The sequence below is a fragment of the Perna viridis genome, chromosome 8 (genome assembly GCF_037379345.1).
Source record: "Perna viridis isolate PV_CMFRI_1.1 ecotype Kerala chromosome 8, ASM3737934v1, whole genome shotgun sequence".
Lineage (NCBI taxonomy): Eukaryota > Metazoa > Mollusca > Bivalvia > Mytilida > Mytilidae > Perna > Perna viridis.
In genome coordinates this window covers 9,354,756-9,378,021 of record NC_142452.1, presented here as the reverse complement: position 1 = coordinate 9,378,021, position 23,266 = coordinate 9,354,756, and the positions used below count along the sequence as shown (strand labels likewise).

The following is a 23,266-nucleotide window of genomic DNA, read 5'->3' as shown; positions in this document are numbered from 1 at the left end:
GTTTAACAGCGCGCCAAATCTCTCATGTCCATTGGGTGTGAATATACCGGTGGTGATTAAATAGCAATTGCATACTATAGAGTCATTATCAGTAAACCAGTGGTCATATCATCATTAAGAGTAATTTACAAAAGCGCAATTATTACTCATGATTTTTAGTATTTTTCAAGCGAAAAATAGTTTGATAAGAGACCTTTTCCAACGCAATTCCTTATACCCCTGAACCAGAGTATTTTAAGCTTTGATCAATATCTTGCATGGACAAATGAGCAAAAACATGGAATATATTTATATTTTGTCTCATATGCACCATACCTATATATAAAAGAAAAACTAGAAGCTCCAAGGGGCCAGAATCGCTCCCCAGGTTCATTTTTCGCCTTTCAATGACAACAATTCAATGGATACTTTAGTAGCCTCTATCGCACAAATTATTTCAAAAATTGAAAGTTTTTTTTCTATCTACTATGTATAAAATTTTCTAGATATAGGCTACAATCTGCATAAAAAGTAATTGTTAACATTTCAAGGACAATAACTATAACAAGAAGTCGATCTAAAGCTTTGAATCAAGACTTTTGGTGGGCTTATATCTCAAGTATTGAAAGTGATGTTTACTGTCTATTATGGTTTTCAAGATATTGACTGAAAATTGAACACAAAACGTCACTTTATCATCTTTCACAAGCAGTAACACTAACAAAAAATCGTCGTACAGTTTTGACCCAATATTGTCTAAGTACTGCAAAAGTGCTATTTTCGCTTTCCCAGGGCAATACCTATAACAAGGAGTCGACCATATGCAGACTCACCAAGCAGAAGAAGTAGACGATTAATTTTTTTTTCAGTATCTCTTAAAGTTTTTGATATTTATGTAGAAATCGGCAACTTGACCCCTTTGGTCTTAAAATAGCAATAACGGCCATATTTCACAAAATTTTCGAAGAACATACTTAAATAATGATGGTAACCAAATTTGCCCATAATCAACAGAATATTTTTAAAAAATAACGACGGCAGACGACGACAGACGACAAGTTTTGTAAATAGCTCACAGTGCTAGAATCTACAAGATGTGATTTCAAATTTTAAAGGCAAATGGTTTCTTATTAAATAGAGGTTTTTTCTGTCAATACTACAATATCAAATAAACAGGGCCAGTCAGCAGATTTTTTAAGGCTTTATTCATACTGAAGTATTATATAGTGTCTCTTTCTTGTGTTCCTAATCCCCAACATGGAATTATAACATGCCTCTAATTTCTCTGATTTTTTCAGACATCTGGATAATTTACTTTTCCTCAAGAGTAAATCACTTTTTGAAGTAACTGAAAAAAAAACAACGATAATGATGATTTTGTAAGCATTAAAAGGCATTTGTTTAACTATGGGGGTCGTCTTACATAGCTGTGTGGGTTTTTTGTTATTTTCATTTCTGTTTTGTTTTCGCTGTGTTCATTGGTGACTTTAAAATCTGAAGATTGAAAATGGGTTAGATTTTTTATTTCAATCCTTTTGTGTGTTAATTCGGGATGTTATGCAAATGAATGATCAGTTCAAAAAATGTTGTGCAGTTAGATTATTTCGACTCACCTCTGATAATGTCGACTTCCATTCACCGCCAAAAGATGGGTGGTAGGTGTCTAAAGGTTGTCGAGAAAATAATTTAAAAAAACATGTATTTTCATTATTTGTATTATTCAAAACTATATACGTTAAATTGTAAAGTGAATACTTCCTCAACTCAAGATTGTTGCTGGCAATGTTGTATGTCACGTTCCTTTAATATGTTTTTGTCTTAAATGCAATTTTATCATCACCATTAGTTCGACTTTTTCTTCCGTTAAGCTGGTTTCCAAGTATATCCATATCTATGTATTTTTTATTAATTTTTGTATTTACTTGTACAAAGTATGAGAACGTGAAATTAAGCATGGTTCAGTACTGGTATAAACACATATATAATAAAGTACTTGTCTGTGCGATTTAAACTTGTTATTTACGTATGCCACTATATAAATATAGTTATGTAAAATAACAATATATGAGACAAAGAGCAAATCCGACACAAATATATGTTTATTGCTCGTAATATTCAAACCATCTATAACTCACAATGAACGCTGCAGAGTTTTATCAGAATGCAGATGAACTGGTCCAAAGATATTCTTCCGTTGGTCGAGAACCGTACTATTAGAGTTTCTAATGTCTTGTTGCTTACTAAGAAGCCTAGAAAAGGAGTTTTTGATAACTTTCATTTCAATAAGTGTTTGAATTTATGTGTATTTGGTTGGCAGTATTTTTTGTAATGACACCCGAGTATGAATACAATGAAACAATATTGGATCGATCGTGCGTTTTACACATAAAAACATTTGATTAAAAAAAAAAGGCTAACAAACACCAACATGATAGGTAAACCCCGAGGTAATTGTCAAAAGATGGAAACTCTGTTTAAAAAATACCAAATTCAGGTTACACCTGTAAGGTTGGAAACAACTGGAAATGTTATGATTTGGTATAGGCATTAACATAGTTGGTCAGTCACATTTAATTAAAATCAAAATACCAAAAGCAAGCTAACAAGAATATGTCGGGGGTACTAATAATAGTGTGTTTATAATTTAAAAGGATTTGTTTCACGGACAGTTCCAAAAATGAACACCAATTCCTTTATTTTACAAGTTATTTTACCACAAGATCATAAGAAAAAAATAAGTAAAATATAAATACAAACCGACTGTGTTTAAAGCATTCCTAAGCAAATACGAACTAAAGTTGTCATTCCTCTTGGCAAATGTCCTAAACGTGTTCTGTTAAAATAATGAGTACTTGTATTAAAATAGGAATATATAAGATTGTACAGTATAACAATGACTAATGTCTAGGGTGCCAGTTTGAAGAATACAATATATTTTGAATATTGTATAACTCCAGATGGCTTAATTTTCAAGAGTAATTAAATAAACCAAGATTCTAGCGGAAATCAAAAGAATGTAATCCAGGGACAAAGACCAGACATGGAAAACAGACAAACACAATAAAGAACATAAAGTAACTAAGATAATACATACAACGTAACAAAAGTAAATGAGCAACTCGGACTCCACTAAAAACTGGGAGCATGGACCAGGTGCACCGGTAGGGTAAGCATACTCTGCTTTTTAAGAAACACCCGCCGAGTTGCTCATTAAAAGTCAAGTCCAGGGTAGACGAAAGAGGAAAGGAAAACTATGCCACGTTGAATAAATCAGTTTTCATGGTGCAGATCGATAGACCGTAACGATCCACGAGTTCATGATGACGACCATAAAACTTCTGTAGTGCTAACTTCAATCTTGCAGCAACGTGACCTTGTTCCAAAAGCCTATCCAGAAGCCTAATGTAAGGAGTCTAGCGCAATACAAAAAGTCTGCGTAGTTACAGCAAGCTCTGATATAACGTATGAGTTGTAATATGAAAACCCCATACGCAGGTGCTGAACTGATGTTGCCACAGATGAAAGGAAGTTGATAATTCTGAATGAAAAGTCATCATGTTTGTCGTAAAGTTTGGTCAATAGTTTTCCTTTACCATCGATCCCTAAGTGTAGATCAATATATGAGGCTGACTTCAAAGTGTCTGTATTATCTCAAGTTCTTTGGGGTATATGCGATGTATCAAATTTCCGAAACCAGGAATGTTTAACGATAACATGTCATCTATATAGCAGAAACTGAGGTCAAAAGATCTAGCTGGGTTTTTTTTCTTTCGGATCAGATCAGCTATAAAATCAGCCTTATAAGAGTGAAGGAATAGGTCGGCAAGTAGGGGGGCACAATTTGTTCCCTTTGGAATGCAAACCGTTTGTTGAAAAACGCGTCCATCTCACTGGACAAATATGTTGTCGATAAAAAATTCCAGCATCTTGAAACTACCTTCTTCTGTATATTTGGAAGATGATTTGGAATTATTTTTACAAAGTATGAAGAATCTCTACAAAGAACTATATATCTGTATCTAGGTGTACAGTCTTTTTTGGAAAAACAACGATGTATAATGTTTTTTGAATTTTTGATACGAGTCTTACCTAGCACGCTTACATAAACGACTAAATTTTATCAATCATAGAGATTGGAGAAATACAAGCTGAAGAGAATCTGCTTTTCACATAATCAGTAAAATCTTCTGCAAAATGTAACATGACAGGGTACCTCACATAAATCAAATAACAGCCCTGCTATTGAATGTGCATTTTTATAACAGGCTTAGAATTGAAGGTGGTTTTTTGTAACTATTGTGTGTCATATTTATTCACTGTCAATGAACTTGATTAAAATTGGAAATCTGTTTAATTGTTTCTATATCTTATTAATACCTCTTCTATCAGTCAGTACATATTGATTTTATAGATTTAACAAAACAAAAATTAACATTCAAAGGTTAGACTTTACTTAACTTTAGATATAATCGTCATTCCAAAGAGGGGATTCATGTAAAATGTATATTTTCTCAAGAAAATTGTAGTAGATAATCAAAATGTCCAAAATGTGTATGGTTGAAAACATTTAATTTCTGGATGATATTAAAAAGGTCTTGACGAAATTCTGTTTTTGTTCAAGAACTCCACCTCTAAGTATATCATTACGATACAGATATACAGTTAGTTTGTGCTAGATTCCGTTTGTTTGAGGAAGCACTTTGATCACCATATTGGGAAAATTTATAAAAACACTTAACATTCTGAAAGGTACTTTAATTATGTTGATATATGGGAAATTAAGATTTAAAAGAAAGAAACTACTGGAGAAGTAAAATTAAGAGACTATCCATCACAATTAAGCTTACCTGCCAAAGTAAAAGTCTGCTAAGTAAACTGTTAAATTCACTGAAGTGAAGTCGTCCATCTACATTGCTCTATTCTTGATAAGGTTTTGGTGAAAACAACATGCATTTTCTAATATTTCATTCATTTGTGGCCGTATTTCTTATTTACGTGACAACAAAAAAACGTTTTAAATCTTAATAACAAATGATACGAGTTTTTTCTGTTCTACTAAGCTTTGTTTGGTTTACCTTGTATTGAATATTTTACATTTACAAAACTTGACGACTGTCACCGACTTAAACTCCAAATTGTAGAAATAATATATGTTTCCCCTTATTTTTCATATAATACAAAGGAATGCTTCATTTCGAAAGTAAATTATCTGATACTTCTTTATTGGCAGGGTGTTTACACAATACAATCAGAATGTTTTGGTGGATATCTCCCTTGTCAATACGTACCCTTCAAACAGTTCAATAAATATTATATCTACTTAATATGGTTTAGCATCTTTAATATATCCTTAACAAAATGGTTACTTATGCCTTGATCGTCAATACATTAACAAAACGGGGAGAAATTCTCTTCACTTTGATTAACTCCTCTTTTACTTAATTCAAACCAGACCTGTCTGTAGATAGTAAATCGGTAGGATACCCCAAAGTATGCACATGCGTAACGGAAAATGCAGTATAAAAATGTGTAAGATAAGGATACATCAAAAATTGTGATTGCAGCTTTACACGTCTCTGATGACAAATTCAAGGGTTTAAAGTTTACAACTGAAACAAATGATAATTATCCTCAGTAAGTATATAACAAGCATTTCACCATTAGAATACAAGCATTTAACATACAGTAAATGTATACATATATTTCATATTTTGTAAGGTCAGTGTTTTCACTGATTTTGCAGGCTTAGCAGAACTCAATTGCAAATTAAAAATAACATGCAATATATGTAGTATTCTTTTTAAAGAAGGGTGATATGTGTTAACTATTCACTAAACTTTGTTCCAAATATGACTCTCTGTTTTTTTTTCTTTTTGGTGGTGTACATAGTTTATGGTTGATGTTACATGTACTATTTATATTATGATCGTTTTCACTCGATATGAATAAAATTAATAAAAACATACTTTCAGATTCAGCAAAGCAACAAAGCAGTGGAATTTTATCTTTTATATTTGTCGACAATAATCTCTGTAAATTTATGGCATCTATTTCTTGATACTGAAAATAATTACATTTGTCCTATAAATAAGTAGCAATGAAGCAAAAATAAATAATTTAACGTGTTCAGCATAATCTACAGTGAAGGCAATTATGTACCCGAATTTATAATTACTGAGTCTTTTAAAGATATGTTTTCAACATCCATGAACCTCTCAAACAATGACATATTGACAATGGTTCGCTGCTAGGTACTTTAGATCGGGGAAATAAATTCTGTCATGTGGTATAATATGTTTTACTTTCTCGTTCACAAATGTAAGCCAAAAAAACTTCAAACTAATGAAATACGAACGGTTAAAAATTACACTTGAGTTCACTAACTGCATATCTCAATCGTTGACACTTTAGTGTTATGAAAACTTAAATCTACAGTTGATACAATACCTTGTGCATTGCCATGTTTCTGAATTGACGACTAAGTAAATTAACTTTATCATCTGTTGATTGAGAATGCTGCAAAAAATAGAAGTATAAAATGACAGAATAAAGGTTGATGCGTTAAATCGAGTCTACATCAAACATATTTTTTTAAAATGTTATCAATTTAACTTTGTTTTGTCTTATTTGTTTAGCCTAACAGCAAACTTTATGAAATACATGATGCATTAAAAAAAAACAGAATAAACAACGTGTCCGAAACAAAACCGAAAAAAAGCAGTACTAAGGAACGTGAACATTTGCCAGTTTGAGTGTTCATCACTTAATTTGTAAAGTATTATAATTCTGATCTAGCTTTTAAGCACTGATTGTAAATCTTGAATTTTGTGCTTATAGATAAAACAAAACAAAAATAATATATGAACAACATGATAGGGAAGACTTCAATGTAAATACATAAAAGACTTATTTTTCCTTGTGAATATTAAACTCAATATGTTCACTGATCCAAATCCATTTACTTTTTTAATGACTCAAGAAGCAATGTGGTTCTGTGATTAGAATGTTCTTCTAACTTTCGCAAATTCGAAATTTGCAGGATAGTTATTGTGAATATCATAATAAGAATTTCATTATGGGCGTCATGGTATTATTTCTATGCTGTAGGCTACAAGGTCAATTTATATATCGGGGGTATATAAATGTAAATCAATCGTAATCGTGTTCTTAAGCATATAGTATTTGTTTAGTATTGCTAGTGCTTTAGTTCTTTTTTTTGGTTTTTTTGTTTTTGTTTTTTTTTCTTTTTTTGGAGTGACGTCTAGTTTTTCCTATCTTCAGTTTTTATGCGTAATATATATTATTTAGTTCGCTTCCTTTGTATATAGATCGACTTTGTTAACTGTAGTCACATTCAGATCAGGTTTTTGAATTCTGACGTATTTGAATTATCCCACAGCTGACACTTCCGCGTTATTTTGCCGATATTGAACATTTACGATAGGACATTCTCTAGTGATATTGCGTAAGACAGTTTACTATACTTAATAGATGAAGTGCAACAGTAGACAGATACAACAGTAGACAGATACAACTGCACTAAGATACAACAGTAGACAGATACAACTGTAGACAGATACAACAGTAAACAGATACAACTGCATAAGATACAACAGTAGACAGATACCACAGTAGACAGATACAACTGCACTAAGAAATATCGGTATTACTGAGTATCACGGTTAAGGAAACTCTACCAACATACTGTCAGTACTTCACTATTAACATATAACATTTAACGGAAGGATTGCTATTGGAAATAATTGCAAAGAAAACTTACAAATGCATAAACAAAAATATATCGATATATCCGAATTTAAATTTTTGGAGGACGACCATTATGCAGGTTTTTTTTTAATTCTTAATAAATATAGGGTAATAAAATACATTTCTCATTAAATCTTGAATGCGATCAAAGAAAAACATTGAGTCCAGAAAACTTCTCATTGAACTAATCAAGATATTTTCAAAATAATGTTTAAGTGTTAAATACTTGCTTTATTCCAGAAGTTGATGTCGAGTAAACCATTAGATAGACTTACCGGTGTAAATAAAACTTTGTCTTTGTCATCAAGTTCTCTTAAAACATAACGAAGATTGTATAGGTTAACTGACACATTATCATGTTATTTATTTATCGTTACTTCAAACCCTGTATATTTTACACACGGATACATGGGTCAAGTGTAGCCATTTTAGCTTGCTTCGTGATGTCTGTTGTTATTAATCTGAGTAAATAATTTAGGAATGTTAATAGATACACAAGATTCGTACCCATAGACAAAGTGTAAGTATAAAATGAATCTATCTATACACGCAGTAGAGAAATAGACAAATAAGTGAGTGAACTAAACTGTGCGACATGACTGATGCAACAACTATGACTTTTACATACACAAATTGTATTATTGTTCTAATAGACATACTGTATATGTAAACTTGGCTTTGATTGATGATTATTAGATTGAGAGAATCAAAAGGGTCGACTTTAACATGGAACATAACACCTAAAATACGGATAAAAGAGCGCTTTAAAAAATCTAGTTTTGTAGATATAATTCGAACTTAATATTCACTGCGTGACCACAAAGATTATTGATAGAGAAAATCCTGGTTCTGAACGTCTTTGAGAGTGAACATTTGAATTAAATTTACATCATATAAGTAAAAATGTCTAGAAATACTAGATGAAAGTTCACAAAGATAGTATCCCTTGCTTCAAATGAACTAAAATCATATCAATTGCACACGTTGTTCCTCACACAGTGGCTTTACATTAGTTTCCTTATTCATACATATCAACAAATCATACATACTTTAACTAGTAACGTATCTCATTGAGATGTTAAGGAGATTTAAGCATCGGACACGTATTATCTTCCTTAATGAGTATTAATCTTTTGACTTTCATTAAAATAAATAAAGCAGAAAAAATGGAATTGCGCTTTATGCCCAAAGACTATTCTTAAGGGGGTAATGTGCTAACAAAATCATTATAGAAGATTAAGGTGTATTTTGCATTTCTAGAAAAGCGATCATATTCTACATCTTACAAACCTGATGTCACAATTGCCAGAACTGTAAAATCGAAGCATAAATCTCGCCTCCTGCCCTTCTATCTCAGTCATGGGAATGATAAGATATGCTCCGTTGGGTAGGAGGAGTGTGTGTACATTCTCTCTAATTCGTTTAAATCTTGCAGCAGCATATATTTGATTTTCAATGAAGAATTCTGGGCAAAGTCGTGTATTAATGTTCTTCTGTATCTAAATCCAATGATAGTTATGGTTAACAAAATAAAACTGATATAAAGATCTGTTTTAAAAGAAAATGTGAATTAAATTGCGAGCAATCGCCAATTGTAGAATTTAAGCTCGGATGGTGTATTACATTATGTGCTTCTCACGTTTATAGCAGAAGACATTCATCTTCTGGCTGTATCTGTTACATTTTGTATAGGGTAGTTTAGATTCTCTATGGTTTTCTCTCCTTTATATCTTGGTTGTTTCTTTCAATTGGATTGTACTTTACTTAGTTTTAATCATTAAATCAAAGGAAGGGATTATATTTCAGATAGCATGGATGTCGATTCATTTATTTTATCACTTATATCCGTTCCTTTTCTAAATACATATAGACATATCCATCAAAAATGTGGTAATTCGGAGTCTACCGAAACAAAACATTAACAATTTTAATCACTTTAATCACAGAGTAACGTTTGAGAATCTTCTAAACCAACATACTTTTGGACAGGTTTGATCATCCGTTTCTTCTAATTTTACCCTTGATTTTACTTTGTCTCATTTGAAACCACTTCTATTGCAGGGTGACTAGCTCCTAGTTTTGATAAACTGTTAACTTAAAAGTAGACGTACCTTATAAATAAGGCAAGAACAGGAAATAAATTTTCGGTGGTCGTCTGTCTGTCTGTACTTTTGCATAAGTGATAGAATAACAGTTATTGGTCTTTTTATCTCGAAATAAAATTGTGTATTATTGTACATAGTACCTGAAAATATTCCAAAAATAACATAATTGTCTGAAATTCAACGGTTTATGACTTGCTTAAATGGTTCTTGTCTTGGAAAAGATATTGAGTTAAACTACACATAATTATTTAATTGTCCTAACAGTTTGAGGAACTTGACACTTTGGTCGTTTTGATTTTTTGATTTTATTTGTTTATTTATTTTTTGTTTGTGTGTTTATGTCCTCTTTGAATTTTTCCGTACCATCTATAATTGCTCAAGTAAAGAATTTGTTGTTTACCATGCAAGAGAAAATACTTTTTATGTGGTGTAATAGTTTTAAGCTGATATTTGGCACATCATATTAGTTTGATCTGCATGAACCAGCATATCTTCGTTACAATTTTTGTGGAAAATCTCGTAGCATGCACGTATCTAGGAGAAAGCTCTGTGAATTATACTAACATGGATTGACACAACCCCCTGCATTAAAGCCATCAATCCATTTTCTATGAGCTACAGATGCAGCCCATACACCACGATGTTGTAGATTTGGTTCCATCTTCCAACTTTCAGGACCAAGATGACATACCTCCATTTCAGTAAACACTGTTCTGAAGTCGTTGAATGATATCCTTTCAAAATATGTAAGTAATAAAAATTAACATTGTGAATATAGACTGTCTTGTTTCGTTTGGCCTGGATAATTTTATCGCGTCAACTCATAATAATTCATCAACTGTTTTGATCAAGACAAAATTAATAATGGACAGGCATAATAACCTGATATCAAATAATTTTCCCCAAACTATGTTATTTTGTACAACCTGGATTTGGTAATGTGACGTCATTAACGTCGATTTTACACAGTTTGTGATTCAACACCAATCATGTTATAAGGTAATACAGTTAGGTCAATTCTGAAAATCTGGTATCAATTTGTTGAAATAAAGCTGTTTTGAGGCAGTTAAAACAGGAAGTTTTAGTGTTTGTTTGTTTTTTTTTCATAAAAGGTACATTTTTCCAATCACGGATGTGTGGAGGTCCAAGTAATTTATAAATGCATGAGTGAATGGTGTCATAAACACCAGAAGCCATGGTAACAAACTGAAAAAAAGTATCACTGAGTTTCATTCAATCAGGAGCGCCATTAAAAAAAAACTAACAGCCAAACACTGTTTTATAAATTATCAGGCACTTACTGGGAAATAGGTAAAAATAATAACCCAATTTTCGATTCATTTTCTCGCAATTTTAGTTTCTAAAATTAGGCATTTTAAAAATCAGCCATTCAGAATGAAATATTCTGGATACCTTTCTTAATTTAAATTACACTTATTTACCATTACAAATATAAAATAACATTTGTCAATGTATAGACGCTTTACTGCATTTCAACATAGAAATCACCCCGTCTGTCTGTCAATATGTCCGTCTGTCCTTATGTCCACAATTCTTCTAAGCGCAACTTCTCCTTAACCTCTCAAGAGATTTTGATAAAACTTTGTAGGAAGGTTTTGTGATATATATATATAGATGAACATGAAGGGATATGTATTGTTGTAAATATTGTCGGAGTTTTCAAAGGGAGATGGTCAAACTTATGGGTTTTACTTTCTAAATTATCGGAAGCGCAACACCTCCTTAATCGTTCAAGGGATTTTAATGAAACTTTATAGGAAGATTAAGCATCATATGTAAATATGCAATAAGGAATATAGTTATTGTGGGGGGACTGCAAAGGGGAAATGTGAACAGACGGGTTGACTACATTTGAAGCGGTGGGTGTTCTCTTAATATGTGAGCTTGCTCACAGTATTTTTAGCAAAGACTGGAATCCATTTTAAGTTGAACTGTGGGGCATATTTCAAATTTTTTAACATGTTATATGAAATAATCTAGTTGTAGCCAGTTTACACTCTTTCCAAATAACCTTAACATTCAATGACAAGTACTATATGTGTATGGTGTGCCGACCGTCACTTAATTGCATATTATCATTCCTTCACACCTTATCAACATATGTTCATTATTTATACATTGTAAAATAGGCATTAAAACAGACTGAACAGGGATTAAAATATTTATCAAGTAAAGTTTTAATAAAAGTGCTTTACCGAGCAAGTTATGTATTCAAAGTAATTTATACCGAATAATGTAAACATTATCAAACGTAGATTATATTTGGCTTCATATATTGGGTTTTCTTTGCTGTCGCTTTTTGTAATAACTTTCAATGTGTCATTTGTTTCAAATAAAAACAATTTATAGATCAATATACATGTATCTAGTATGGACAATCGCATGATCTATCTCATTGACCCCAGTCCATAAGCTTATAAATACTCATATAAACTAGAAATAAATGCAGTTAAAAACAAAACTTAAGTTCTTACCAGAATTCACCATCCAGCAATTGGTCAAATTTCATTTTCTCACGAGTTCGTTCATTTAATGCCTTCCAATGAGCAGATCTACAAACCCAAAACAACGAAAAGTTCAGAAACAATTGTATATGTAAAACCCTAAAGATTTGAATTAATATAATGAAGGGAACATATAAAATATGAACAGCCTTCAGTGGGTTATATATTGTGTTGATGTTATCAGAGGATATACTAAACTAATAACTCACATACCACGAGACCATATCGTGATTTGTACATTCGTTTTTTGTTTTAGATTTTAAACATTGCATTCTATGAAAGAAATCATACATAACTGGTAAAAAAAACAACATATTTTTATCATTAATGGAAAGACTAACTATTATACTGGTTTTCATTTGAGAACTGTGAACTATCAATCTCTTTCGCCTTTATTACATTATTGGTATGATATTTGTGGGAAAAAATTAACAAACCTTTGATTTCATGACCCTTTCCTATTGCAAACTTTTGGTTCCACGCCCTTTCCTCTGACAAACCTTTAATTCCACGCCTTTTCCCTTTTTCAAACCATTGGTTCTACGCCCTTTCCTTTGACATACTTTTGGTTCCACACCTCTTTCTTTTTGCAAACATATGGTGCAACGACCTTTTACTCTGAAAAACGTTTGGTTCCACGCCCCCTTCCACTGACAAACTTTTGGTTCCACGACCCTTTCTTTTTGCAAAGAGTAACCAAAGGAAACAAAATTTTAGTGCAAATAAAAAAATGTAATCCAGGGACAAAGACCGGCATGGAAAACAGATACACACAACAAAGAATATAAAATAACCAAAATAATACATACAAAGTAACACAAGTAACTTAGCAACTCAGACTCCAGTTAAAACTGGGAGCATGAACCAGATGCACCGATAGGGTAAGCGTCCTCTGCTTTTCTATAAACACCCGCCGAGTTGCTCATAAAATAGTCAAGTCCGAGGTTGACAAAAAAGGAATGAAAACCTTAGATACAACGTCCTTCTTTTGGAAAACTTTTGGTTCCATGTCCTTTTCAATTTGCAAACCTTTGGTTCCTTGTGCCTTGCAATTACAAACCTTTGATTCCACGCCCCTTTCCAGTTAATGTTATGCCAACGATTGTGTAGCCTTAACAGTACAAGCTTGCCACCTGTTACTGGAATCTAAAAGATATCATTAACAGATTTAACAGTAACGAAATAACTTAAACATAACGTAGGCTTTTCTTAGGCAAATGTACAAAAAGCGGGACGTCTAGTAAAATAAAACAAATACTGTTTGAACTAGCTTGCATTTTACTTGTACATCTATATTTATCTCAAGATATTTTAGTTTTGCTTTCATTAGATATACTATGACGTACCTCAGCATAACCTGTCATTCTGTACGTATGTCCAGACATCAACCCATTACTAAGCACTCCTGCTTTGTTATTTGTAAGCGTTGGCTGTAAGTGAAATCAAACACCGTAATAATTTTAACATATTTGTATTCATGTTTGGGACATCTAGAAAAAAAACATCAGTTAGTCGTATGTTTTATATGTTACACACAAACATGTTAAACATATGAAAACTGAAGAATAAACTCACGACAATTTTGTAAAATATTTTTCCCTTATCATGAACTCAAGGTTCTTTACGGTGTATCCATCTGCACCATGAAACTGATTTGTTCAACGTGTCTTAGTTTTTCTTTCCTCTTTCGGCTACTCTGGACTTTCTATGAGCAACTCGACGGTTGTTTCTAGAAAAGCAGAGGACGCTTGCCCTACCGGTGCACCTAGTCCCTGCTCCAAGATTTTAGTGGAGTTCAAGTTGCTCGTTTACTTTAGATACTTTGTACATACTATTTTTTGGTTATTTTATGATTTTTGTTGTTTGTGTCTATGTTCCCATGTATGTTCTTCGTCCCTGGGTTACATTCTTTTTAATTTCCGCTATAATATTGGTTCCCTGGATTAATCTTCCAATTGTTAATATGCATAAGTAGCATATGAGTTTCATATTTTATGGAAACTAAATTGAAATGTGTTTTCTTAAAAAGAAAACATTTTTCATACCTAGAATGCCAAAATCAATAGACACATAGCTACCTCAGTAAATCACAAAAGTTACTAAATTTAAGTTACCCATTGGGATAACCGTTAGATGAGTGACTAACATTTTAGTTTTTGTATCAAAGATTGACGTTACTGTCATTTTTTTCCATTTCTCTTTTCATTTTTCTGTTCAAGTGTTCAAGTTTTTTTATTAAATGATGCAATTTTATTGAAATAACTTACAGATATGTATGCTCCCAGTAGTGAAGCTCTGGTCATTGCCAGATCAATAACTGTCAGTATGTGTCTAGAACTTTCCGTCATATCATGAGTGCTAGCTATACCACCTGTGGTGTCTTGTAATGCCCAACTAATATTTCCTCCATGGATATTTTCATAGGAACCATAAAGTCTATAAAATACAGAATTAAAAAAATCACCAATGCACATGAGACACATTCGTGGTGTCGTACTGGTTTAAACAAAAGGATTTTAGGTTTTGCAAGGTAACTATTTAGTCTATCGTCTCGAACAAAAGAGAGTTCACCAAAAGCAAAATATTGTACATTACATGTTTTTCTTCTTTAGTTTTTCAATAAGTAACTTCATTGTTTTAATACCGCACATAGTTAAGCGATGGTAAGCTTGCCGATTATTTGTCAAAGGGAACGCTTTTCCATTAGAAACATACATGGAAATCAATGCATTTGATTATGGGGGAATCAAGGACACTATTTTGTTCAAACACATTCCCCACATTGTTTATATGAAAAGTCTGGACTTCACTTACTTAGCGTAGGCTTTTTCGAATAGTGATGGCCAGAATTCCTCTGGGTCAGTACTCCTCATGTATAAAAGATGGCCTATGAAAAAAAACACGGAATTTCATGTGATTAGTAGCACAAAGCATTTGGCTGACTTTGATGAATATTGCTAATAATGCATAAGTAATTGTGAAATGAATCAATATATTAAATGAACAGAGTACAGTAAGCATTTCCATGTACCGTTTTTTTTTTTTACAAAATTCTATAGTTATTAATGTATTGATGTGTTGCATTAACCATTTAACGTTATAGAATTGATTCCTTTTTTTCTAACGTATACGTTTTAAATTAGGGTTGGGATTTACCATCCACTGTAGGTAGGAGATCATCTATAACAACTTCAACCCATTCTCCAAATCTCCAGAATCTAAAGTGGAAAACCCCAGCATATTGGTTGTCAAAATCTTGGTCGGTCGGAATACACTGCTGGAGAAGATGTGGGGTAGCAGATAAACAGGTCAGGGCCGATAACAAATGGGTGTCGCCTACAACACAACGGTGGTTTACATTTCATAAACGGACATGATCATGCATCAGAGTCTTTAGCCACTTAAAACATAATTAATACAGATATTTTATTATATTATTCAGTTAGATGAAATTTTAATGAAGTGCATCTGTTGTTGGCAATCGGAATAAATGTTACGGCGATGTTTGCGTACGACGTTTGGTGTGTTTTAAATCATTTTATGCATGTATTCGCATCGTGTAATTTTAGTAAACCGTGGTTTTTGCTTACAAAATTCGAAATAAATGCAAAACTACATCAAGTTAATGTGCCAGTATGTGTTATTCAATAGGTACCTTTGGCATGAATGTTTTTAATCACAATATCTTGTTTTGATCATGTGACCATCGAGCATTGTGCAGATATATAGTCGTATATTCGTGATTAGATAACAATATATGTTACAAAGTAAATTTCCATGAGCACAAGATGTACCTAATTTGATAATTCTTCCATATTTAAAAGAGCTTTAGAAATATTGTAACGGATTAAAGACAGATATGAATGGGTGCGAATTAGAGAAAGTTTATTAATTTCTACTGAACAGTAATACCTAGATTAGGTTCGTTGTGCCTTATTCGGCGGAATATCCTAACAGATTTGTCACGCCTGAGGAGTCACGACCGATCAGATTAATTATATGGGTGCATTCTTTATTTTATTTAATTTCTATTTTACTTACCAAGTTTTCCTGGTTCGATATCTGGACTGTACACATCTGTACCAGTAAATTTGGGGTGTTTTACAATTTCCTATACAGTATGTAAAAAAGGAAGAAATTTGGAATGGAGAATTTCACAAAGTAATGAATTTAATAGGACGAATTTAGAAATTTAGAAATAGAAAAAAAATGCTCCAGATTTGATGTCATGTTTGGTGTCGTCACTGTTCTATTCGATAGTGATAAATTAAAAAAATAAAAATCATATGAAAATAAAAATCCACCTGTTTCTGCGTTTTCAAGCCTTAAGTCTTATATTTTACAAAGCCTATTTTATACAAAAAAATCGCGAATACTCTTCTAAGTACTCATCGATTTTGTAAATTGATTTCCGTCGTCATAGCTTCTCTATCAGACATTACATGAAATATCCCTAGGAATTCTTATGACGTCAATTAAGAAATAATTCACTCAAACTCCATTTTACCATTATTTTACCACGAGTTGGCCATTTTCGTTAGCTTATTTTATTTAATGCGACATGTTTGCCAGCCCGTGGTAAACAATGATAAAATAGTCTTCTTGAATTATTTTGACTCTGATAGAACTAGTTTCTTCGTGTTTATGAATAGACGCAGTTTGTGTATTGCAGGAAATGACCTTTATATAATTTATTTACATTTCTTTACTGATATTGGCAAAAAATACCGAAGCATCAATAATGGGATACTTCAGATATATCAAAATATAAGAACATGACCTGAATGTGAAACAGTAATCAACGGAAACAAGATTATAGCGAAAACCAAAATAATACACACAAACTAACAAAAGTAAATGAGTAACTCGGACTCCACTTAAAACTGGGAGCATGGACCAGGTGCACCGGTAGGTTAAGCGTCCTCTGCTTTTTCTAGAAAAATCCACAGAGTTGCTCATAAAAAGTCAAGTCCAGGGTAGACGAATGAGGAATGGAAAACTATGATAGTTTGAACAAATCAGTTTTCATGGTGCAGATCGACACACCGTAAAGATCCACGAGTTCATAATGACGATCAAAAAATTTCTGTAGTAATGACTTCAATCTTGTAGCAACATAAACCTGTTCAAGAAGCCTAATCGTAAGAAGTCTAGCGCGATACAAAAAGTCTGGCATAACATATGAGTTATGATACGCAGGTGTTGATAAAAGGAAACTTGACAATACAGAATGAAAAGTCATCGCGTTAGTCGTATAGTTTGGTCAATAGTTTACCACCTATCTCTTATTGTAAGTCAAGATACGAGACTGACTTCACAGTGTCTGTAGTATCTCAAGTTCTTTTGGGTGGATGAGATGTATCAAATCCCCGAAACTAGGATTGTTTAAAGATATTACGTCATCTATATAGAGGAAACTGAGATTAACGGATCGAGATAACCGATGTTCCTTCTTTTGGATCAGATCAGCTATAAAGTCAATCTCACTGAAGGATTGGTCACAGGAAATAGAGACGATCTACTTGCGCATTGTAACCTTATATTCATATGTACGTTAACATATAAACACTAAACAAAAACAAAACATTACAAAATCAAAAATCACCATGGAAACATGAATTCCTACAACAAAAACGAGGTAAACACCAGGCTCAAAATCGACGGAGGGGCATGATAATAAAATCCATTAGTCCGTTCGTTTGTCTGGATACCGCCTTTATCTGAAACCATCTAGTAAATTATGTTCATATTTGGCAGGATGTATTGTTATGAAGTTTAGGTTGCATGCATTTTCTTCCGCGCCAATGTTGTTGTTGGAAATTCCACCTATATATAAGGTGCACTCTAGAGGTATAGAAAGATCATTTCATTTGTAACATTTGATTAATGCTGAGAGAGTAATTTGACTCAGACAATTCAAAACTATTCGAAATTTGAAATTTCAATAACGACGGACTACAAATGTCTTGTTTATTTGAATGTTGTCTTTGTTTCCTAGGAATATTTTGGTCATGAGATTTTGATATTGTTTTGACTGTAATGACTTGAAAATATGAATCAACATTATGGTTCGGAGAACAAATTACACAAAACCGAATTGGCACTTTAAATTGTTAGTGAAAATGAGGTAGTCAAATTCAAAAGACAACATGCACTCTCTATAAATAACAGTAACACTTACATGGGGTCTTTTCCATTGTATATTCTTTATGTTCAACTTGGAATGTTTGTATAAAGATGTGGATTCAGAAGGGAACACGGTATCCTTATACAGATTTCCACTGAATAAAAAATATATAGGGATATTTATGCATGTGTAGTCATACAAATAAATGTTTAAATGACTTACCATATATTGCTGCCTAGTAAAATTATTGGGGTTAACATGTTGGATGATCAGATTGACAATATCAATTAACTTTTAACCAGTATACTTTCTGTTGGTTAATCGCAATCAAATACTTATCCAAACATGTTTAAAACTCACAGTTCTTGAATTTACATACATCGGAATTTATAACATTTATACGACATACCTGTTAATTAATTCCTGTCTTAGTGAGTAAAATTTGGATTTCTGACAATGATTGGATCCAATCAGCTTCTGACTTCTAACTGATGAGTTATGGCGTATCAATGTTTTTGATGACGTATATACCCTTGATGTAGAACTATCTTGTGGTGTTGTTATGGAAACAGATTTTTTGTATCGTGGCGTCGATGCAGAGTTTGGACGGCTTCCACGTGATGATGATGTAGCTGAACTTGACGTCTGCGACCAACTACATTTTGATGGTTGATTTGAAGTATGATCCACAATCCTGGGTGAGCTAACCTGTACGTATCTTGGAGTCTGTGTCGAACTTTCGTCCTTTAGAGGCTCAAACCAGCTCATTTCGCACCCATTTAAATTCATTGCTATGTCCCTGTTGTGAGTGAATATTTTTTTTTAATAGAATTATAACGCACGTGTAATATTCCTTTCCATTCAGTAGTTGTATGGCATATACAGGTGGCTATTTTTATTTAATATCATAACCTGTTACATATCTATATAATCGTTATGCCTTTGTAAGTCATGGCATAATATAACAATACTTTGGACATTTAGAAAACGGTTTTAGATCAATAAGGGTCGTGCTTTAAACCAATATGCGGCTTATCCTGTGTTTAAGCTGTGACGTTGAACATAATATTGCAAATTAATTCAAAGTTGGATGATAATTTTGTAGGATTAAATACTTCATGTTTAGATATATATCTAAAGTATGTTTTAATGTGCAGATTATAAGTGGAAACGGAGTCATGACAAGTGTTTATGTCTGTATGTTCCGTATAAGAATATAACACAACATTTTTGTATTTGTAATTTTTTACTGTCTAATAAATGAAGACCCAGTTAGCTTCAAAAGTACATATGTTTGACATAATTCAGTAATAATAATGAAAATCGACTTACTACTAAATCATTAGAATAGTGGATCGCAAGGTTTTTACTTAAACCACCATAACACATTTAAGAACCGGATTAGTGGAGCTTTTATCCTTAAAATCCACGGATAAAGTGTACTTTGAAAAGACATATGGAGACACTTGCTCTTTGTTTCCATTCATTGTAATATGGTTTGAATTTCTTTTGTTTGATTTTTAAAAGTAGTCATTGATTTTAAAGGTGATTGACAAATAGTAAATACACCCCGTTCTTTATATGTAATTCAGTTATGATGATTTCATGGGAACCTTTGACACCTCCCATTGTATTAACTGCTATCTGTTATAAATCTATATAGTATCTTCACTTGATGGGTGTGTTTGGAGTAGTTACAGTGTGAAGGGGGCACATTCTGACATTAATGACGAGAAAGAAAAACATTCTGATATTGATTTAGAGGATAGGATATAATTAAGTATTTGACACAAAATATGTTCCTAACAAATAGTGAATGTTATTCTAGTGTCCTATTGTCATTCATCTATTTTTGTTCAGAAGATACTCTTAACCTAGAAATTGAATAAAATAATAAATTATGATTTATTACACCTTAATAAATTCTAGAAACTTATTTCAATGTGTATGTATACATGCCAGATTATGTCATGCAGTCTTCTACCTACCTCTTTTATTTGAATTAATTTGACTCCTTTATGGCCCCATTTATTACAAGATCAAATTATGCGCAGATAACAACTCTAATTTATTCTACACTGAAACCTTAAAAAACAATTGAAATTCAGTCAAAAATAGACCGTTTACACTCAGTTTATGCAAATGCTTGTTGTAATCCCAGTTTTGACTTGGACTATAATCCCACAGTCCCAGTTTTGACTTGGACTATAATCCCAAAATCCTAGTTTTGACTTGGACTATAATCCCACAATCAATGCCAACATTCCCCTCTTAGGACGGGACATTGTTGGAGCATGTCATACAGAACAGTTAACTACCAGTAATACTCAAGTTACCCTGGCAACAAACATGTCATACAGAACAGTTAACTACCAGTAATACTCAAGTTACCCTGGCAACAAAATATTAATGTATGGACACAAAGTCCAAGATGACATCAACATTTGTATATGTAATAATAAACCATTCAATTATACCTTAATTAATACATTCTTTGTGAAGACTTAACTTCGAAATTTCGGTATCAGTTCCATGATTGTCGACATCAGAATTCTTGTGCATCTGCAAAGCTTAAGGTTATCAACTTTTATTTTCAAAGCGTTAATAGAAAAAGAGATATAGTAGATTTGATGTCGTCAAACAGGATTGTTCACATCTAAATTTTCAAATTCCGTTATTATTTTATTGAAAATTCGGAGAAGTGACAAAACCTTACTGTGTTCATATTACATAGACCGGTAACGTCATAAGAGCACAAATAAAACACTGGGCAGCTTGATATGACTGCAGAGGTCGAGCCCTGAACATTTGGAACAAATATGAACACAACACGAAAACTTAATACAGCTCTGAATTCGGATTGTGAAAACATGTGCGACACAGAACAAGCTATTGATAAGAATGAAAGTGGTCGAAGTTGGAAATTATCAATTAGCCAAAATAAACAACTTATATTAAGTTAAAGAAAAAATTAATGTTTATTGCAGACCACATTTTTCCTCTAATTATTTAAAAGGTCAATGCAATAACCCTTTAATCCATTAAACTTCCCTTTATGGTATGAGATTTTGTAAGCGATTTCATAGAATTCCAAACAATTTCACTCAACTTTTTGCCAAAACAAAATAAAACCAGCCTGACTCGCTCACCTGCTTGAATTTTGCCTTTCAAAGGTAATAAATTAAACAAGAAGCTGTCCAACAATTTTGACTAAAGAAGTCTTTGGTAGGACTATCACAAGATCTTTTCAACAGTTGAAAGTTTCTTTTAATCTATCATAGTTTTCAAGATATTGACTGAAAACTATTTAAAAAAGTCATTTTTCCCCTTTCAAGGGCAATAACTCTTACAAGGAGTCTGAAGACTTTTGTAGTCCTAATAATATTGATCATTTCAGCTATTGAAAGAATTTGGATAAACCTAACGGTTTAGGAGATATATGTGAAAAACTACTGTCCGACCCCTATGTCCTATTTTTAGTAATGGCGGCCATGTTTTTCGACGAATCAAAAATCCCCACGTAAATTCTATGCAGTATACCCCAAGGAACATTCATACCAAGTAGTGTCAGAGGAGAAGATTTTGGAAAGAAATAACATTAAATATAGCAAAAATCGTTGAAAAAGGGCAATAACTCCAACATGGCTTAACGGATTAAAACCAAAATTTAACCAGAGATAGATCTCATCATGCTGAACACTTTCACCCGTATATCAGAATTCAGCTAAACCTAACGGTTTAGGAGATATATGCGAAAAACTACTGTCTGACCCCTATGTTCTATTTTTAGTAACGGCGGCCATGTTTTTTTGACGAATCAAAAATCCCCACATCAGTTCTATGCAGGATACCCCAAGGAACATTCATATCAAGTTTGGTTATAATTAGTCAAGTAGTTTCAGAGGAGAAGAGTTTTGTATAATTGTTAACGACGACGACGACGAACGCTAAGTGATGGTAATAGCTCTCATGGCCTTTGGTCAGGTGAGCTAAAAAAAAACTAAACAAAACAAAACAAAACAAGAAAATATTTGTTTTCGCCCCATTTGGCCTGTTAATCCTGAACTTTCAAGCAACGACCTACAAAATCAATCCCAACCTTCCTTTTGATGTATATTAAATTTCAAATAGAGCCATACACTTTTACTCAAGTAATTGTCCAGACAATTGCTTGTTTCTGGTCACATTTTTGTCCAGTATTTCTATTTGTGGTAAGGCACATTGTGGTATAATTTAAAAGAGACCCATACAGGTGGCTGGACATCAGTAAAGTGCCAAATTCTCAATTCTTTTAAGCCCCTAATTCCTGAAAATACTTATTTCTAGCCCTTATTTGTTTCTAATTTCTAATCAGATCAAGTTATAACCCCTAGATTAATCCTAGAATTTGTTTCGTAGAATTGCATGTTGTGGTACAATTTCATTGAGATCTATTCACTTATATTCAAGTCACTGTTCCAAAACCATATTGTCTATGGGTCCTGAACTCTGAGGGCGAGGACATTTTTTTTTCATTCCTATAAATTAAAAAAAATAGCATTATGAGAGTATTAAATGGCAATACACAGTACCAAACTGGAAGAATTTATTTTGAAGAGAACAGAATGCTAACTTCATCCATAATTTGTTAGCTCGGAAAGTGTGGTACAATGTATAAATTTTCAAGTCCAAGGGCCATAACTCATAAAAAAAAACAACGGACCTGAGCACTTTTCAAACTTGGTTTGTTACTTGTCATGGTTAAGCATTGTATAAAATATATA

General features: G+C 32.6%; 1 protein-coding gene and 1 long non-coding RNA gene across 3 annotated transcripts; one reads left to right on the top strand and one right to left on the bottom strand.

Annotated features, from left to right (window-relative positions):
* Positions 1-1,164: 1,164 nt before the first annotated feature.
* Positions 1,165-20,774, bottom strand: LOC148609229 (calpain-1 catalytic subunit-like). Of its 2 annotated transcripts, none has more exons than XM_088540661.1 (22): positions 20,492-20,774; positions 18,913-19,302; positions 18,558-18,657; positions 16,418-16,487; positions 15,533-15,712; positions 15,191-15,263; positions 14,644-14,812; positions 13,723-13,806; positions 13,437-13,522; positions 12,347-12,424; positions 10,416-10,585; positions 9,858-9,991; positions 9,037-9,245; positions 8,022-8,058; positions 6,427-6,495; positions 5,946-6,039; positions 5,524-5,588; positions 4,827-4,895; positions 2,737-2,812; positions 2,115-2,228; positions 1,593-1,642; positions 1,165-1,327 (listed from the first exon to the last, which is right to left on the bottom strand). In XM_088540661.1, exons 2-22 carry the CDS (start codon positions 19,290-19,292, stop codon positions 1,301-1,303), a joined length of 2,334 nt encoding a protein of 777 aa, XP_088396787.1. In that variant the 5' UTR covers positions 19,293-19,302; positions 20,492-20,774; the 3' UTR covers positions 1,165-1,300. The 2 variants fall into 2 exon arrangements, with proteins under 2 accessions (XP_088396787.1, XP_088396786.1); XM_088540660.1 differs by lacking the exon at positions 20,492-20,774 and adding an exon at positions 19,836-20,343.
* On the top strand, positions 10,473-15,646 carry LOC148609230 (uncharacterized). Its single transcript, XR_015914456.1, has 3 exons — positions 10,473-10,597; positions 14,801-14,906; positions 15,520-15,646. It is a non-coding gene; the product is annotated as an uncharacterized LOC148609230 (long non-coding RNA).
* Positions 20,775-23,266: the final 2,492 nt, after the last annotated feature.

What these genes read in the sequence shown, in the direction of transcription:
- LOC148609229 (XM_088540661.1), bottom strand. Translation starts at nt 19,292, where the DNA reads ATGAATTTAAATGGGTGCGAAATGAGCTGGTTTGAGCCTCTAAAGGAC. An exon ending in AGACAGGAATTAATTAACAG is followed by an intron (nt 18,658 to 18,912) that starts GTATGTCGTATA and finishes TTTTTTATTCAG; the next exon opens with TGGAAATCTGTATAAGGATA. An exon ending in TATCGAACCAGGAAAACTTG is followed by an intron (nt 15,713 to 16,417) that starts GTAAGTAAAATA and finishes GTTGTGTTGTAG; the next exon opens with GCGACACCCATTTGTTATCG.